This window comes from Chiloscyllium plagiosum, unplaced genomic scaffold (genome assembly GCF_037043375.1).
Source record: "Chiloscyllium plagiosum isolate Xiang-an unplaced genomic scaffold, Cpla_swu_hap1 HiC_scaffold_11, whole genome shotgun sequence".
Classification (NCBI taxonomy): Eukaryota; Metazoa; Chordata; class Chondrichthyes; order Orectolobiformes; family Hemiscylliidae; genus Chiloscyllium; species Chiloscyllium plagiosum.
The window spans coordinates 33,116,949-33,131,538 of record NW_028270149.1 but is presented as its reverse complement, the minus strand read 5'-3'; the positions used below and the strand labels follow the sequence as shown (position 1 = coordinate 33,131,538).

The 14,590-nt window shown below is 43.7% G+C and overlaps 1 protein-coding gene across 7 annotated transcripts in view; it reads right to left on the bottom strand.

The window, feature by feature from the left end:
• The window catches only part of LOC122557318 (glutamate receptor 3), a 342,247-nt gene extending 333,396 nt beyond the window's left edge, over positions 1 to 8,851 (bottom strand). For 4 of the 7 annotated variants that reach the window (XR_015758634.1, XM_043704894.2, XM_043704897.2 and 1 more), the window contains exons 1-2: positions 8,489 to 8,850; positions 8,004 to 8,162 (exon numbers count right to left, since the gene is read on the bottom strand). Coding sequence is in view for 6 of the 7 variants with exons in the window: in XM_043704894.2 (XP_043560829.2) it covers positions 8,004 to 8,162; positions 8,489 to 8,579 (250 nt within the window). In the remaining variant the exon portion in view is untranslated. Of the gene's footprint in view, positions 1 to 8,003; positions 8,163 to 8,488 lie in introns of all 7 variants that reach the window. The other 3 variants (XM_043704896.2, XM_087991967.1, XM_043704895.2) reach the window with 2 other exon arrangements.
• Between the last annotated feature and the right edge of the window lie 5,739 nt (positions 8,852 to 14,590).

Below are 14,590 nucleotides of genomic sequence, written 5' to 3'. Positions count from 1 at the left end.
GTCCTTTTTGTGGTTGGAGGGGTGGGGTTTGAGGACGAAGGTGCGGGACGTGGATGGGATGCACTGGAGAGCATCATCAACCATGCGAGGGGGAAAATTGCGGTCTTTGAAGGAGGCCATCTGATGTGTTCTCTGGTGGAACAGTTCCTTCTGGGAGCAGATGCAGTGGAGGAGGAGGAGGAATTGGGAATACGGGATAGCACTTTTGCAGGAGGCAGGGTGGGAGGAGGCGTAGTCCAGACAGCTATGGGAGTAAATGGGTTTGTAGAAAATGTCCGTGTTGAGTTGGTCACTGTTGATGGAGATGGGGAGGTCCAGGAAGGGGAGGTGTCTGAGATGGTCCAGGTGAATTTAAGGTCGGGGTGGAATGTGTTGGTGAAGTTGATGCTCCTCGTGGGAGCACGATGTGGCACCGATGCAGTCATCAATGTAGCAGAGGAAGAGGTGGGGAATGGTGCCGGTGTAATTCCGGAAGATAGACTGTCTATGGTGAAGATGAGGTTTTGACTCCTACCCAAGGCCCACAAGCCTGATTATCCTGGCTGACCCGTCGTCTCAGCCTGCTCCTGCCCACCAAATTCACTTCCACATACCTCGATACTGTCCTATACTCCCTGGTCCAGGACTCCCCACCTTCGTTCAGGACACCACCCACACCCTCCACCTCCTCCAAGACAGAACCCCCATGGTCCTCACCTTCCAGCACACCAACCTCTGTATACATCACATCATCTGCCGCCATTTCCACCACATACAAACGGACCCCACCGCCAGGAATGTATTGCCCTACCCACCCCTATCCACTTTCTGTAAAGACCATTCCCTCCGCGGTTACCTTGTCAGGTCCACCCCAAAAACTCACCCTCTCCTCCCGGCACCTTCCCCTGGTTTGTTTCCCTGGCCCCCAATGCTTCAGGTTCACCATGGCCATGTCTCTCTACACCTCCATCCGCCATGACCAGGGGGCCTCCAAGCCCTCCATTGCTTCCTCTCCCGACATCCCCATCAGTACCCTTCCACTGACACACTAATTTGTTTGGCTGAATAATTTCTCCTTTGAATCCTCCCACTTCCTCCAGATGAAAGGGGTAGCCATGGGCACCCGCATGGGCCCAGCTATGCCTGCCTCATATTGGCTATGTGGAGGGTGAACAGTTCATCCACTTTACCAACAATTCCACCCCAACCTTAAATTCACCTGGACCAACTGAGACACATAGTGGGCGGCACGATGGCACAGTGGTTAGCACTGCTGCCTCACAGCACCAGAGACCCGGGTTCAATTCCCGCCTCAGGCGACTAACTGTGTGGAGTTTGCACGTTCTCCCCGTGTCTGCGTGGGTTTCCTCCCACAGTCCAAAGATGTGCAGGTCAGGTGAATTGGCCATGCTAAATTGCTCATAGTGTTAGGTAAGGGGTAAATGTAGGGGTATGGGTGGGTTGCGCTTCGGCAGGACGGTGTGGACTTGTTGGGCCAAAGGGCCTGTTTCCACACTGTAAGTAATCTAATCTAATCCCTCCTCTTCCTAGACCTCTCCATCTAATCAACACTGACATTTTCTACAAGTCCACCGACTCCCACTGCTATCTTGACTACACCTCCTCCCAGTATCCCTCCTGCAAAAATGCTATCCTTTACTCCCAGTTCTTCCACCTCAGCTGCGTCTGCTCCCAGGGAGGCCAGTTCCACCACAGAACACACCTGATGGCCTCCTTCTTTAAAGACCGTAATTTCTCCTCCCATGTGGTTGATGATGTCCTCCAGTGTATCTCATCCGCTTCCCGCATCTCCGCCCTCGAACCCCACACCTCCAACCACAACAACGACAGAACCCCCATGGTCCTCACCTTCCAGTACACCAACCTCTGTATACATCACATCATCCACCGCCATTTCCACCACATACAAACGGACCCCACCACCAGGAATGTATTTCCCTACCCACCCCTATCCACTTTCTGTAAAGACCACCCCCTCCGCGGTTACCTTGTTAGGTCCACGTCCCCCCCCCAAAAACTCACCCTCTCCTCCCGGAACCTTCCCCTGCCACCACAGGAATTGCAAAACCTGCGTCCACACCTCCTCCCCCACCTTCGTCCAAAGCCCCAAAGGAGCCTTCCACATCCATCAAAGTTTCACCTGCACTTCCACACGTCATTTATTGTATCTATTGCTCCCGATGCGGTCTCCTCGACCTTGGGGAGACTGGATGCCTACTTGCAAAGCACTTCAGAAAACATCTCCGAGACACCAGCACCAACCAATTCCACCACCTGTGGCTGAACACTTCAACTCCCTCTCCCATTCTGGCAAGACATGCAGGTCCTGGGCCTCCTCCATCGCCACTCCCTTACCACTGATGCCTGGAGGAAGAAAGCCTCATCTTCTGCCTCAGGACCCTCCAACCCCATGGAATCAATGTGGATTTCACCAGTTTCCTGACTTCCCCTCCACCCACCTTATCACAGTTCGAATCTTCCAGCTCAGCACTGCCCTCATGACCTATTCTATGTATCCATCTTCCTTCCCACCCATCCGCTCGACCCTCTTCTCGGACCTATCATCATTACCCCACCTTCATCCACCTATTGTACTCTTAGCTACCTTCCCCCCCCCCCCCCCCCAGCCCCACCTCCCTCCCATTTATCTCTCCACCTCAAGGCTCCCAGCCTCATTCCCGATGAAGGGCTTTTGAAATGTTGAATTTCTTTTCCTGATTACCATTGACACCAGTGTTGCTACAGCTCCTTGATGTCATTCTCTGTCAAATGCAGCCTTGATGTTAAGGCTTGTCACTCTCACCTCACCTTATGAATTCAGCTCTTTTGTCCATGTTTGGACCAAGGTAGAAATGAACAGGAACAGAGTGGTCCTGGCACAATCCAAACTAGGCATCAGTGAGCTGAATTTGCTGCACATGTGCTTCTTGATAGTATTGTTGAAGACATCATCCATACCTTTACTGATGATTGAGAGTAGACTAATGTGGCAGGAATTGGTCAGATTGAACTTGCCCTGCTTTTTGCATACGGGACAGACCTGGGCAATTTCTTCCATGGTTAGGTAGATGCCAGCATTGTAGTTGTTCTGGAATGACTTGGCTAGGAGTGCGGCAGGGTCTGAACCACCAGTCTTCAGAACATTTGCTAGAATTATCTCAGGGTGCAAAGTCTTTGCAATATCCAATATTTCCAACTATTCCTTGATATAATGTGAAGAGAATTAAAGTGGCTGAAGACTGGGATTCGTGATAATGGGGACCTCTGGAGAAGGCTAAAATGGATCATCCACTTGGCACTGTTGGCTGAAGATTGTTGAAATGCTTCGGCATTATTTTTGCACTGATGTGTTAAGGATGGAGATTGATGAGACTTGAATTGCTACATCTGTTGAAGTTGGTCCCATTTGGCACAGTGATGGTGCTACACAATGATAAAGGGCATTCTCAACGTGAAGATGGGACTTTATCTCCACAAGTGGTAATCACTCTTACTGATACCGTAATGGACAGTTGCAATTGCAGCAGGCAGAACCTGATGTCCTGAGGTTCAGAATGAATGTTGAGAACTCCTAGGGGAATTCCCTCCCACCTGTTGCCACCTTTGCTGGGTGTGAAATACCTCAAAATAGTGTGGCCTTGTCTGAGACATTATGTGTAAAGCATGATCCTCCATGACTATGTCATAGTCATTGACATTTATTTTGGTAATAGCTCCCAAATGTTAATAAGGATGACTTTGCAGGGCTGATAGGGCAGCATTTGCTGTTGTCATTTCTGGTACTTTAGTCAATGCTAGGTGTCCCATCAGTCTCGGTCCTTCTCCCCACCCCCCCCCCCCCTTCCATTGGTTAATAGTCCTGGGCTTTGACTCCTGATTTTTTAAGTTGGATTCAAATTCGACCATCTGCCTTGAGGGAATTTGAAATTTGGACCAGAACATTACTTGGATACCTGGATTACTAGTCAAGTGACAATACCATCTCTTGCCCCCAGACAGCTATTAAATATTTGCATTTTAAGAAGTTGGGCATTAAATCACCACCCTTTCATTATTAACCAGTTTGCTCAATAGTAGATGGCCACAGGTTAATTTTATTTATGATTTTTTAAAAAATCAAAACTGATAGCTTAGTATGATAAAAACAAAATGTTTGGATTTAATTCCTTACATATTCGCTCATGCAAATCATTCAAAACTATAATTACAGCTTACCTTCTTATGTGAATATTTTAGAGATAAGGTATGCAGGAAAGCATGACGACTAGTGTGTGGTTTTATACACAAATCAATGGAATTATAAAGAACCCTGAAAACACCATTAAAAATTCTGGTTTATTCAAATGTTGTAAACAAAGTGAAAACTATTGAGAAAGACCAATTTAAACTGCATCGTTTTAAAGAGTGAGGTCTGTCAAAATTGGTGCCATTTTTAAACAAAGATGAATGAACCTCACTCCAATGAGTAGGAGCAATAGGTCTGCAATTTAGAACAGTTCTTAATATGCATTTGTGCAGACAGAAAGATCAGTCTTCTTTGCCATCACTTCTCATTCAGCCTCATCACATTGATGATGTCCTATAGCAGTCATACAATCGATTAGCTGTGTTTTTGCCCAGTTTGTGCTGAAGGGTAATTGTAATGATTGCGAAAACAAGACCTACTAGGCTCTACATAAGCGAATTAAACATCTTTGCTTATGCTACAGTGATTTTCAAATACGTTTCCTTTTCTGTTAATATCGAGAACTGGAATTTTAATTTTTTAGGCTTTTGTGATAGGATGTGCTCACATAGTAAATACATGTACAATGAATCCAATTAACGCTAAAAGGAGGAAATTGCCAGTTAACCATTAATGACTTGCTACATTACGTGATGTGGGTTTCAAAATTTCAGATTAAGCACTGAAATACATCACAAGCACCATTAAATGTTCTTGTAATCGAAGAGGGAAGTGAAATTGGAAAATAGCTAGCCATTTACAAAATTTGATAAGAGTTAAGAAATTATGTGGGAAATTAATTGGCCATCTTCATAAATGTAGTGAGTTGGATGTCCCCACCTCCAGCCGTAAATTGAAGGTACAAATTTCCCGCCAGATAAATGCATTTTGTTGAAAAATGCTCGTGGCAGTTGGAAAGGAATACCAGTCAAAGAAGCAGCAGCACAATGTTTACCCACCAAGCACAGGAGAATGAGAGAGGCGATTGCACAGCCGAAGGAACTAGGTTTCACACCATTAGTTAAGTGACAGAATGAGAGATGAGCAACTTTGTCTCTGCTGTAGCGACAAAGAGGCAAAATGAAGCAGCTTCCGATTTGAAGAAACTTCATACTCGGCCTTAGTGCGATAGATACAGTCATTTGCACATTTTTATTTGCGTTAAAACTGTTGAAGAATGTGTGCAAGATGCACATCTGCAAATCTCCAGATGCCACTCAAGGGACTCTTCTGCCTGTGAACACGCAGTGGAAATGAGCAAGTCACACGGGATACACAAGTACACAGGTTTGTAAGCAGACAGCAGGAGTTTCTGCGGGTGCTTGGGTTCTGGGTCATCCGGATCTTTGATCATTTTTGTGTCAAGGTGATTTCGCTTTCCTCGCATTACAGCAGTACAATCTCGCCTTCAAACTGCAAATCAGCGCAGTGTACCCTGGGGAACGATTGCATGTTGTCCTACATCCCGGGGCCCTGGGGGTCATTTACAGTCTCGACATTGTGACGACCCTGTTGCAGTGCAATAAAACGTTTCCCTAACCGGCTGTTGTATTTATCCTACTGTATGTACTAAACAACATACTTAAACGCAATTTGACACATTTAACCCTCCCTCCCAACTGAAATAATATTCTCTGATAATCACGGTAATTTTGATGTTATATTTTCCTGTGATATAGCACCTGCACTTCTGAGACAAAAAAATCTGATTGTACAAACAGAAAGCAAGCTTGAGTTGATTTATTTATAAACCGCTGAACAATCTCTGCCCTGATAGGTTGCCGGATAGTTTTTTTTCCAGACACCCATACAGTCCAACTCCCTTGTCAATAGTTGCAAGATATTTATCGTCCGTAAAAAAAACCGCCCCACCGTTTTTCATCTTGTTCATTGCTCTTAACACTGGCCTAATTCGGGATCAGATGGAATGCACTCCTTGCTTTATTTTGGCCCGGGGATGGTTAGGGTTTATGTCCCATCAAGAGTGTGGAATGTGCATTTGTGCAGAAAGCAAAATACTGCAGCTGTTGGGAATCTGACAATGAACCCGCCAGTACTGGAAAGAGCAGGACAAGGCAGAGGGAGGGATAGAAGGTCATTGTTGGGCAGCACCGAGATGTCAATCATTTGAAGAATGAGCAACGAAACTCTGCCAGATTTTGTGTGTTTTTTTTTAAAAGCGGCTTGCAAGTAAGTTTTCAATGCGATGATCTAAACAGCTTGACACATTTGTTTTAAGTAGGGCGGACGCACTTCACACCCCATGATTCTTTGGTACTTGCTAAATGTTCAGTGATGTCGAGAACTTCCGAATTGGCGCATTAAACACAGCAGCTTCGCCAGCAACAGTCAGCAATCAAAAGCTGCTGGCGAATGAATCCTCCGAGCTTTAAAACTGCACCTCAACAGTCAATGGGGCTGGTTCGTTCAAATGTTAAGTCCTACCGCAGTGTATGCACAGCACATGCTCCCATGAATCTTTAATTACTGCAAACAGATCTGACTTTCGAGAATAGAATATACTTTTGTGCCGGGATGGCCCCAGAAGGAAGGCAAACAGGAAGTAAAGGCGAGGGAAGAGTGTCGGGGGGGGGGGGGGGGGGGAAGAACGAGGGTGACAGAATGAAATTGAAGAATGAAAGGAGAGAGAGCGAGAGAAAACTTTGGGGTTTGCATTATTAAGGACACCCCACATTGCAGCCTTTCATTGTCTGTCAGAAGCGATTTGGCGCTTTAAAAAAAAAGCCGGGATAGACCCAATTAAAATAGGAAAAAGGTCACTTAAAGGATTGTTATATCCTAGACCGAGCTCTGGAAAATTAAAGAACTGTCAAAAAGAAACAAATCATCTCCAATTGGTGGGACACACAAGAGGGCAGTGGAAATGAATGGGACACGGATAGCCAGTGGCCGGTTAGGTTTAGCTGAGAGTCTGCACCAGATCAATTAGGGTTTGCACTGACAGTGTTCTCTGTCTCCCTGTCAGCCTTTATCTCTCCCTGTCTTTCCATCCAGGCAGGGAGACACGTCTGACCAGAGCAAGAGATGACAGTAGGGACACAGCTGCCGTCCCACATATTATTCCTGCTGACCTGGAGGGGACACACACGCACCGATCGCATCCCACCCCGCGTTCGGGGGAAAGGTGGGAAGCGGTGTGGGCAGCGGTTATTTTCAAAAGACAGCGCAACAAAGTGCTTCGAGATCTGTTTACTAATGAGCGAGGACCTTGCAACAACCGCAGAGTCTGTAAAATAAAAAAAAGGAGGACGCGTCGGAGCCAATCTGCAAACGTAGCCGAGACATTTTTCATCGGCACTACAGCTGGTAGAGTCCAGCATAGCTCCGATTGTGCACAAACTATACTCCACGTATAATACTCCGTGATACGAGGGGAAAAAAACTCATCTAAATATAGCGAACTGTAGATTTCCGATGTCTGCATGACATAAAAGTTCCACCAATAGAAATAAAAACCATATCGATTCGATACATTACACCTGTCATACACACAGTCAGAAAGCTACATCTTTTAATATCACTGCTGTATATCGGACTGAACAGCTCGTTTCATTGCTACGTGTATGTTACAAGATGCTTGGACTCTACACGAAGTTGATATCTGGGGAAATTTAGAGTTAACGGTTTTCATTTAGTTTCCCCCTGCCATAGTTAGCAGCAACAGCTGATAACTTTTATTTTGTTTAATTTCAATGCTTTGGACCAAAATAAAGAATGGCGGGGGGCGGGGGGAACAGCTTGTATCAACTGTACTCACAAGCATTGGTCACTGAGAAACTGTTGGAAGACTCGAGGTTGTCGACATGTGGAGTGAGAGCGAAAGGCGCTTCGGAGATGTTAGGGTTGGTGTTGTGAAGGTAAATCCCGAACCGAAAGGCGCTATTTTCCTGATCTGTACTTCTTGCGAACAGTCCGCCTGTACAGAAGTAAAAAAAATCACATTGACTTGTGCCGCATAAACCTCGCTTTTCACTCGCTGCCTCAGACGATAGCACGGTACAGAGAGACGCTTACATCAAGATGAGAACGTTTCAGTTACATTTTATTTACTTAGATGTGATTTAATAAAACTCAAGCAGGTTAACTTTCTTTTAGGATTAAGGCAAATCCCTTTTAAACAGCACCAATTACAAGGGACTTGCTTTATTTTTGAGCACATTAAAGTCGCGATCCATGATCTTAGCAGCAGCAGTCGATGTGAAGTTCTTATGTACATTTCTGCACTAGACAGGAGTTGCTTACCTATTTGGACATTGCTGGGGAAAGCGCCCAAGGCTACACCAAAAAGCACGTTGAGTAACGGAAAGACATACTGCAGGAAAGGTCGTCCCATTTTCTCCCTGATTTCAGTTCCTTAAAACCGACTTCAAACAGGCAAGAGCACCGCTTTGGATGTAAATCCCACTCGCCCCCTTCCCTGCTCCCCCCTCTCTCTCTCTCTGTTCAAAACGCTTCAGTTATGAGCCAGGCGAGGATAAAATATTCTGCCAGAGGAAAATCGGACTATTTCACACTGGCAAAGATGGTGGTGAAGTGAGGCGGGGATTTGAACATGCGCCTCCAATTGGAGCGGCGGGGGAATATTGATCAAACTTGATCTGACGTTGAATTAAGCAGCATCTCTTAACATCCCTGCAACTGCAGAGCGGCTGCAAAGCTCAAGTACTGTGCTGGCGTTTGTCAACAGCACGATGTGCTGAATAGAAAACACAACCCTCACGTGTACTCGAAGCTTAAGAGAGATATCGCTGCGCTTTATTTTAAACCTGAGAGTCACTTATCTCAAAGCTAACAGAAACCAAAAGCGAACTTTGCATTGAATTCGGAATCGTGCCTGTACGCTTTGAAAAGTCATAGTGGGCAGAATCTGGGAGATTTGTTGTGAAGTTTAAACATCACGTCTGTTTTCAATGAAACAAAGAAATGCACAGGACTGGTAAAGAAGACCCATCAGAAACAAAATGAGGAATTTTGTAAAGAGACAGTTTTGGCGTGTTAATTGTTTCATGTTGAATGATTCAGCGACAACAACAGCCTGCATTTATATAGCCTGTTTAGCATATCAAACAGCCCCAAGGCCATTCGCAAATCCAAAACGCATATGGAGATATTCAGGGCAGGTGGCTCACAGCTGAGTCAGAGACATAGGATTTCAGAAACAACTTGAATGAAGAAACAGAGAGGCACAGTGGGTCAGGGAAGAAATTTCAGCATTTTATCCTGGGCAGCTGAAGGCAGGGGCATTTTTGAGGGGTAATTAAAATGGGGCATGCACCAAACATCACAACATCTCAATGGGTTATGCAGCTGGACCATAGACACAGGAATGGGTGAGACTTTGGGGGTGTGGGGGGTTTAAAGTAAGAATGTAGATTTTAAGATGACATGTCAATGCAGGTCAGCAAGCCCAAGATTGATGGGTGACCAGGGCTTGAAGCAAGTTAAGTAGCAGAGGTTTGAGTTCAAGTTGGAAGGAAGCTGCAAGGTATAAAGCTGCTCAAGAGATTGTTGAATTGGCCAAGTCTGAGGTAAAGACATGGACAAGGGTTTTAGATTATTTGAGGCAGGGAAGGCAAATGGGATTGGATTAGGTTCAGATGTCTGGACGGCATGGTCGAGTTGGACCAAAAGGTCTGATTCCGTGCTGTATATCTCTTTGACTATGACTCTATGTTACAGTGATGAAAAGAGACAGTTTCAGTGCTGTTAACGGTAAATGATGATTAGCTCAGGGTCAAAGGCGGCAAGAAGATTTGACCTCAGCAAGTGGCCAGGAAGAGGGTTAACGTGAAACAAACACAGCAGATGTTGGGAATTTTAAATAAGAACAAAACTGGAGAGACTCAACAGGGCCGGGTTGGAAGGTCATCGATTTGAAACATTAGGCTTTGCTTAACCCCACTCCTCAGGAGGGTTGACAGCTAGCTGGTTAGAACCCCCCTCTCCCACAACAACAAGTGACTGCAGGCTGGGCAGGCTACATGAGCTCCTGGTGGGACTTCCACCTACTCCTGACCTCAGGAGCCCCTGGTCAGTGTCATAGATCAGCAGCTCCCGAACTCTGTAGTGGACACGCCTGGAATATAGACAGGCCCCATGGATTCTGGAGGAAGGTAAATCGGGTGTTTTAAGCTGGGCTTGTTTCGTCACCTTGAGAGGAGGTGAGGGGCTTTATAAAATGTGTGGTCAGAAGGAAGGAGTGTGCTATCTTATGTGGGTGTGGTGTTTGGGGGGGTTTAGGGCAAGGAGGCAATCCCTAGATTACATATGTATCTCACTCAGCCCAAAATGCACACCTAACATGGCATGTAATAATCAACTGATAAACTGCTTCTCACCACTCACATCGCCTGATCTGCTGAGGTTTTCCAGCACTTTTTGTTCTTATTTCAGTGCAAAGGTTTTGCAGTGTGATCAGAAGCTGTGTTTTTATTTTCCCCAATACTGGAATTCATTGAATACTGGAAGTTGGAGAAAAAGAATAACAAGCTAATGACATTACAAGCAACACTACAAGACATCCATTGGTGTTACTATCACTGAATCGCCCACTTTCAACATTCTGGGTGTTACCATTGACCAGAAACTTAGTTGGACTCACAACATACATTGGCTACAAGAACAGGCCAGAGGCTAGAAATACTGTGGTGAGTAACTCACCCCTGACTCCTGAAAATACGTTCCCCATCTACAAGGCACAAGTCAGGAGTGTGATGGAATACTCCCCACTTACCTGGATGGGTGCTTCTCCAACAATACTCTCGAAACTTGGCACCATCCAGGGGAAAACAGCCCACTTTTTTATTCACTTGTGTGACTTGTGTATAGTTGGCTGTCCAACAATTATTGCCCAACTTTAGTTGTTCTTGAAATGCGTGGCTCACTAGGCCATTTCAGAGGGCAGTTGAGAGTCTACCACATTGCTGTGGGTCTGGAATCACATGTTGGCCAGACCAGGTGAGAATGGTAGATTCCCTCCCCTAGAGGACATTAGTGAACCAGATAGGTTTTTTTCAACAATCAGCAATGGTTTCATGGTAATCAGTAAATTTTTAATTTCAGATTTTTTAGCAGATATGGTCTGTTATTGGGCTCAGAAACATTGTTTTTTAAAAGGAAAGAAGTTTAGTCTGACTGTGATTTTCAAACATTTAGATTTACAAACTAAAGCAGTTAAATTGTTTTCAACAATTAACTTATTATTTGAAGCAGTGAGCAACACAGGCATAACTAACAGAGAATACTAGAGAAAACCAACAGCATCTGTGGAGCGAGAAACAGAGATTGCTTCAGCATTCTTTATGTTTTTTTTTCAGATTTCCAGCATTCACTGTTTTTGCTTTTGTTTAAGTCACACAGGCATGACTTTCTACAATGAAACTTGAATGCTTGACTTCAAAGTATAATGTTCAGGGAAGAGTTAAATGAAAAGCTTTCAATTCATGTACAATGCAAGACTTGCTAAAAGATGTATAGATGTGATTGGCACACTACAAAACCATTGGAAAGAATAATTCCTTTAAAGTGAAATGTGGGACAAACATTTTGTCTATCAGAACTGAAGTAAAATCAGTTGTCAAAAATATGCCAGCATAATTCACAATTCTGACAGGACAGAATCAACAGTTGTACTCACTGAATTCCTGTAACTTAAAGATAGCACATTGCCCAACAGAACATATTGCTATCGTGCTCCATGGCCGTATCCAAAGGCCCTTGTCTAGCTAGCCTTTGTTTTAAAGTGGATTTTTCATCGTTGCTGTCTATTCTGTACCATGTCTTCACATCTTCCAAATGTTCAATAACTTTGTGTCAGCAGCTGATGTAAAAATGTCCTACTTAATACCTGCCACTTTATTTCCTTAAATCTTATCTCTCAATAAACATTAGCTCAAATCTGTCTTAATATTTTCTTATCTAGTTCAGCTTTATATTTTATTTGACTATGCTTTTGTAAGGTTCTTTGGAACATTTTAAAATTTAAAAGATACTGTATAGATTTTCCTGCTCCTCGGATGCTGCCTGACCTGCTGTGTTTTTCTAGCACCACTCTAATCTCGACTCTGCTTTCCAGCATCTGCAGTACTCACTTTTGCCTACTATAAAAATGCAGGTTGTTGTATCACTAAGAAGTATTAAACCATTTGGAAAATGGTTTCCCGCATTACAACAATGACTACACTTTAAAATTACTTCACTCACTTTCAGATGCTTCCAGAGGTTTGGTGGCAATGAAAAGTGCTATATAAATGCAAGTTTGTTTTGTTTTCTTATTGAAAACAGTTCAGAGCAGAATAATGCTTCTTGGAATTAGAGTACAAAGTTCTGATAGGATATTTATAGAAATTAGATTGCCATGGTGGAGAAGGAAAATGATGTATATAAGATAACAACACAACATTCTAGAAAGACTCAGCAGATCTAGCAGTGGAGTGAGAAGCAAAACAAAGTTAACACTGCAGGCTGATAATCTTTTTCTCAGAACATATGTTTGAAATGGAGTTCAGTTGTAACACAGTGTGAACCTTGAGGATTTAGTAACAAAGAAGAGAATCTTAACAGTTAACCTCTTTTTGTAAACAAAAAATGAGTGATGCTTGTTTGCCATTGGCATTTAACTGAAGTTTACAGTTTGAAGCTTTCTCTTCCCAGGCTTGGACAGTGTTAAGCAAGCTCTCTGCTGGAGAGTAAGTGAGATAAGTTAATTAAGCAATTGGTTTAATCTTATTCTGTTACTCCAAGAAAGCACATTCATTTGTGTCTCGGCTAGAGAAGGCTGGATTGCAACTTGTGATGAGTGTAAGTTTAGGAGTTGAGGGCTCTTGTGGCACAGTGGTAGTGCCTGTACCTCTGGACGAAGAGGCCTGTGTTCGAGTCCCACCTTGGTTCAGAAATGTGATACAACGTCCCCAGACAGATTGATTATAAAATTAAAAAATTGGACTTGCTGAGTAAGCATATTTAGTAAGGAAAGGAAAAAGCTGTTCCTTTTTTTCCTCTAACTTTGTCAGCCTTCAGTAGAGCAGGAGTTGAAAAACTCCATGAGAGAGGACAGAAAGCCAGCAGAAATTTAGCTCTGTGTAACTCCTCAACCACACGTGGAGAAAAATAATAGGAGATGTCACAGGGAAATGGGTGAGTGATTGGTTGGCAATGATTTTGCTCGCTTATCTTGTAAAGCCAGGTTTTGGAACCAATACTGTTGGTGAACTCTCTAACCTTAATCCTAACCCTAATCCTATCCCTACCACTTTGACTATATTGAGTCAAATGGTTTTCTTGCATGTACTGAATCTCTGTTTACATCAGATCTTGTTTCTCTGGGCTGAATTGATGAAGATTTCGTTTTATTGGTCCTGACTCTCCTAAGTCCACGGCAGGTCTAGCTAATGCAATACATATAAGTATCTCTACAGGTTACCTCATACTTTCTCAGTAGTCTTACAAGATCCTCCCATTGTCTTTTCTTCAAATATAAGAACAAAGAGTAATATTTCAATATTATTTAGTCAATTTGTCAGAAATTCACTTTGAGAACTGTTTAGATGTCCATCTGCTCTCTCATTATAGGAGCACAGGAATAGGAGTAGGCCAATCTGCCCCTCAAGCCTATTCCACCATTCACTGAGATCATGGCTGATCTGTGGCAGACCTTCGTATACTTGCCTTCACCCTATATCCTTAATACCTTTGCTTAATAACAATTAATTTATCACAAATATAAAATTATCAACTGATCCAGCATCAACTGCCATTTGTGGAAGAGAATTCCAAACTTCTACCAAGCTTTGTTTGTAGAAATGCTTTGTAACATCTCTCCTGAATGGTTTGGCTCTAATTCTCAGACTATGCCATTTAATTTGTCCTTATCTACCATGTCTTTTTCTGGTAATATCTTGAAGATTTCAATCAGATCACCCTTAATGATCTAAATTCGAGAAAAAGCAGGTCTAATTTGTGTAATCTCTGAAGTCTGGGTTTCATTGTTGTTGTAGACTCACGTTGCACTTCCTCTAAGGCAGGTATATCCTTTCTAAGGTCTGGTACCCACATCTGCTCACAGTATCCCAAGTGGGGTCTAACCATAGTTTTATATAACTGCAGCATAACCTCTGTGTCCTTCTACTCTAGTCCTCCAGATATAAAGGCTAGCATTCCATTCACTTTCTTGAATATTTTCTGAACATGCATGCAACATTTTAAAGATCTTTGCATCTGAACCACACCCCCACGCCCCCAAACAAGCTTCTTTGGACATCGACTGTATATAATTTCATACCATCCAGAAAATACACTGATTTATCCTTTCTCAGTCCAAAACAGATAACCTCACACTTACATTGA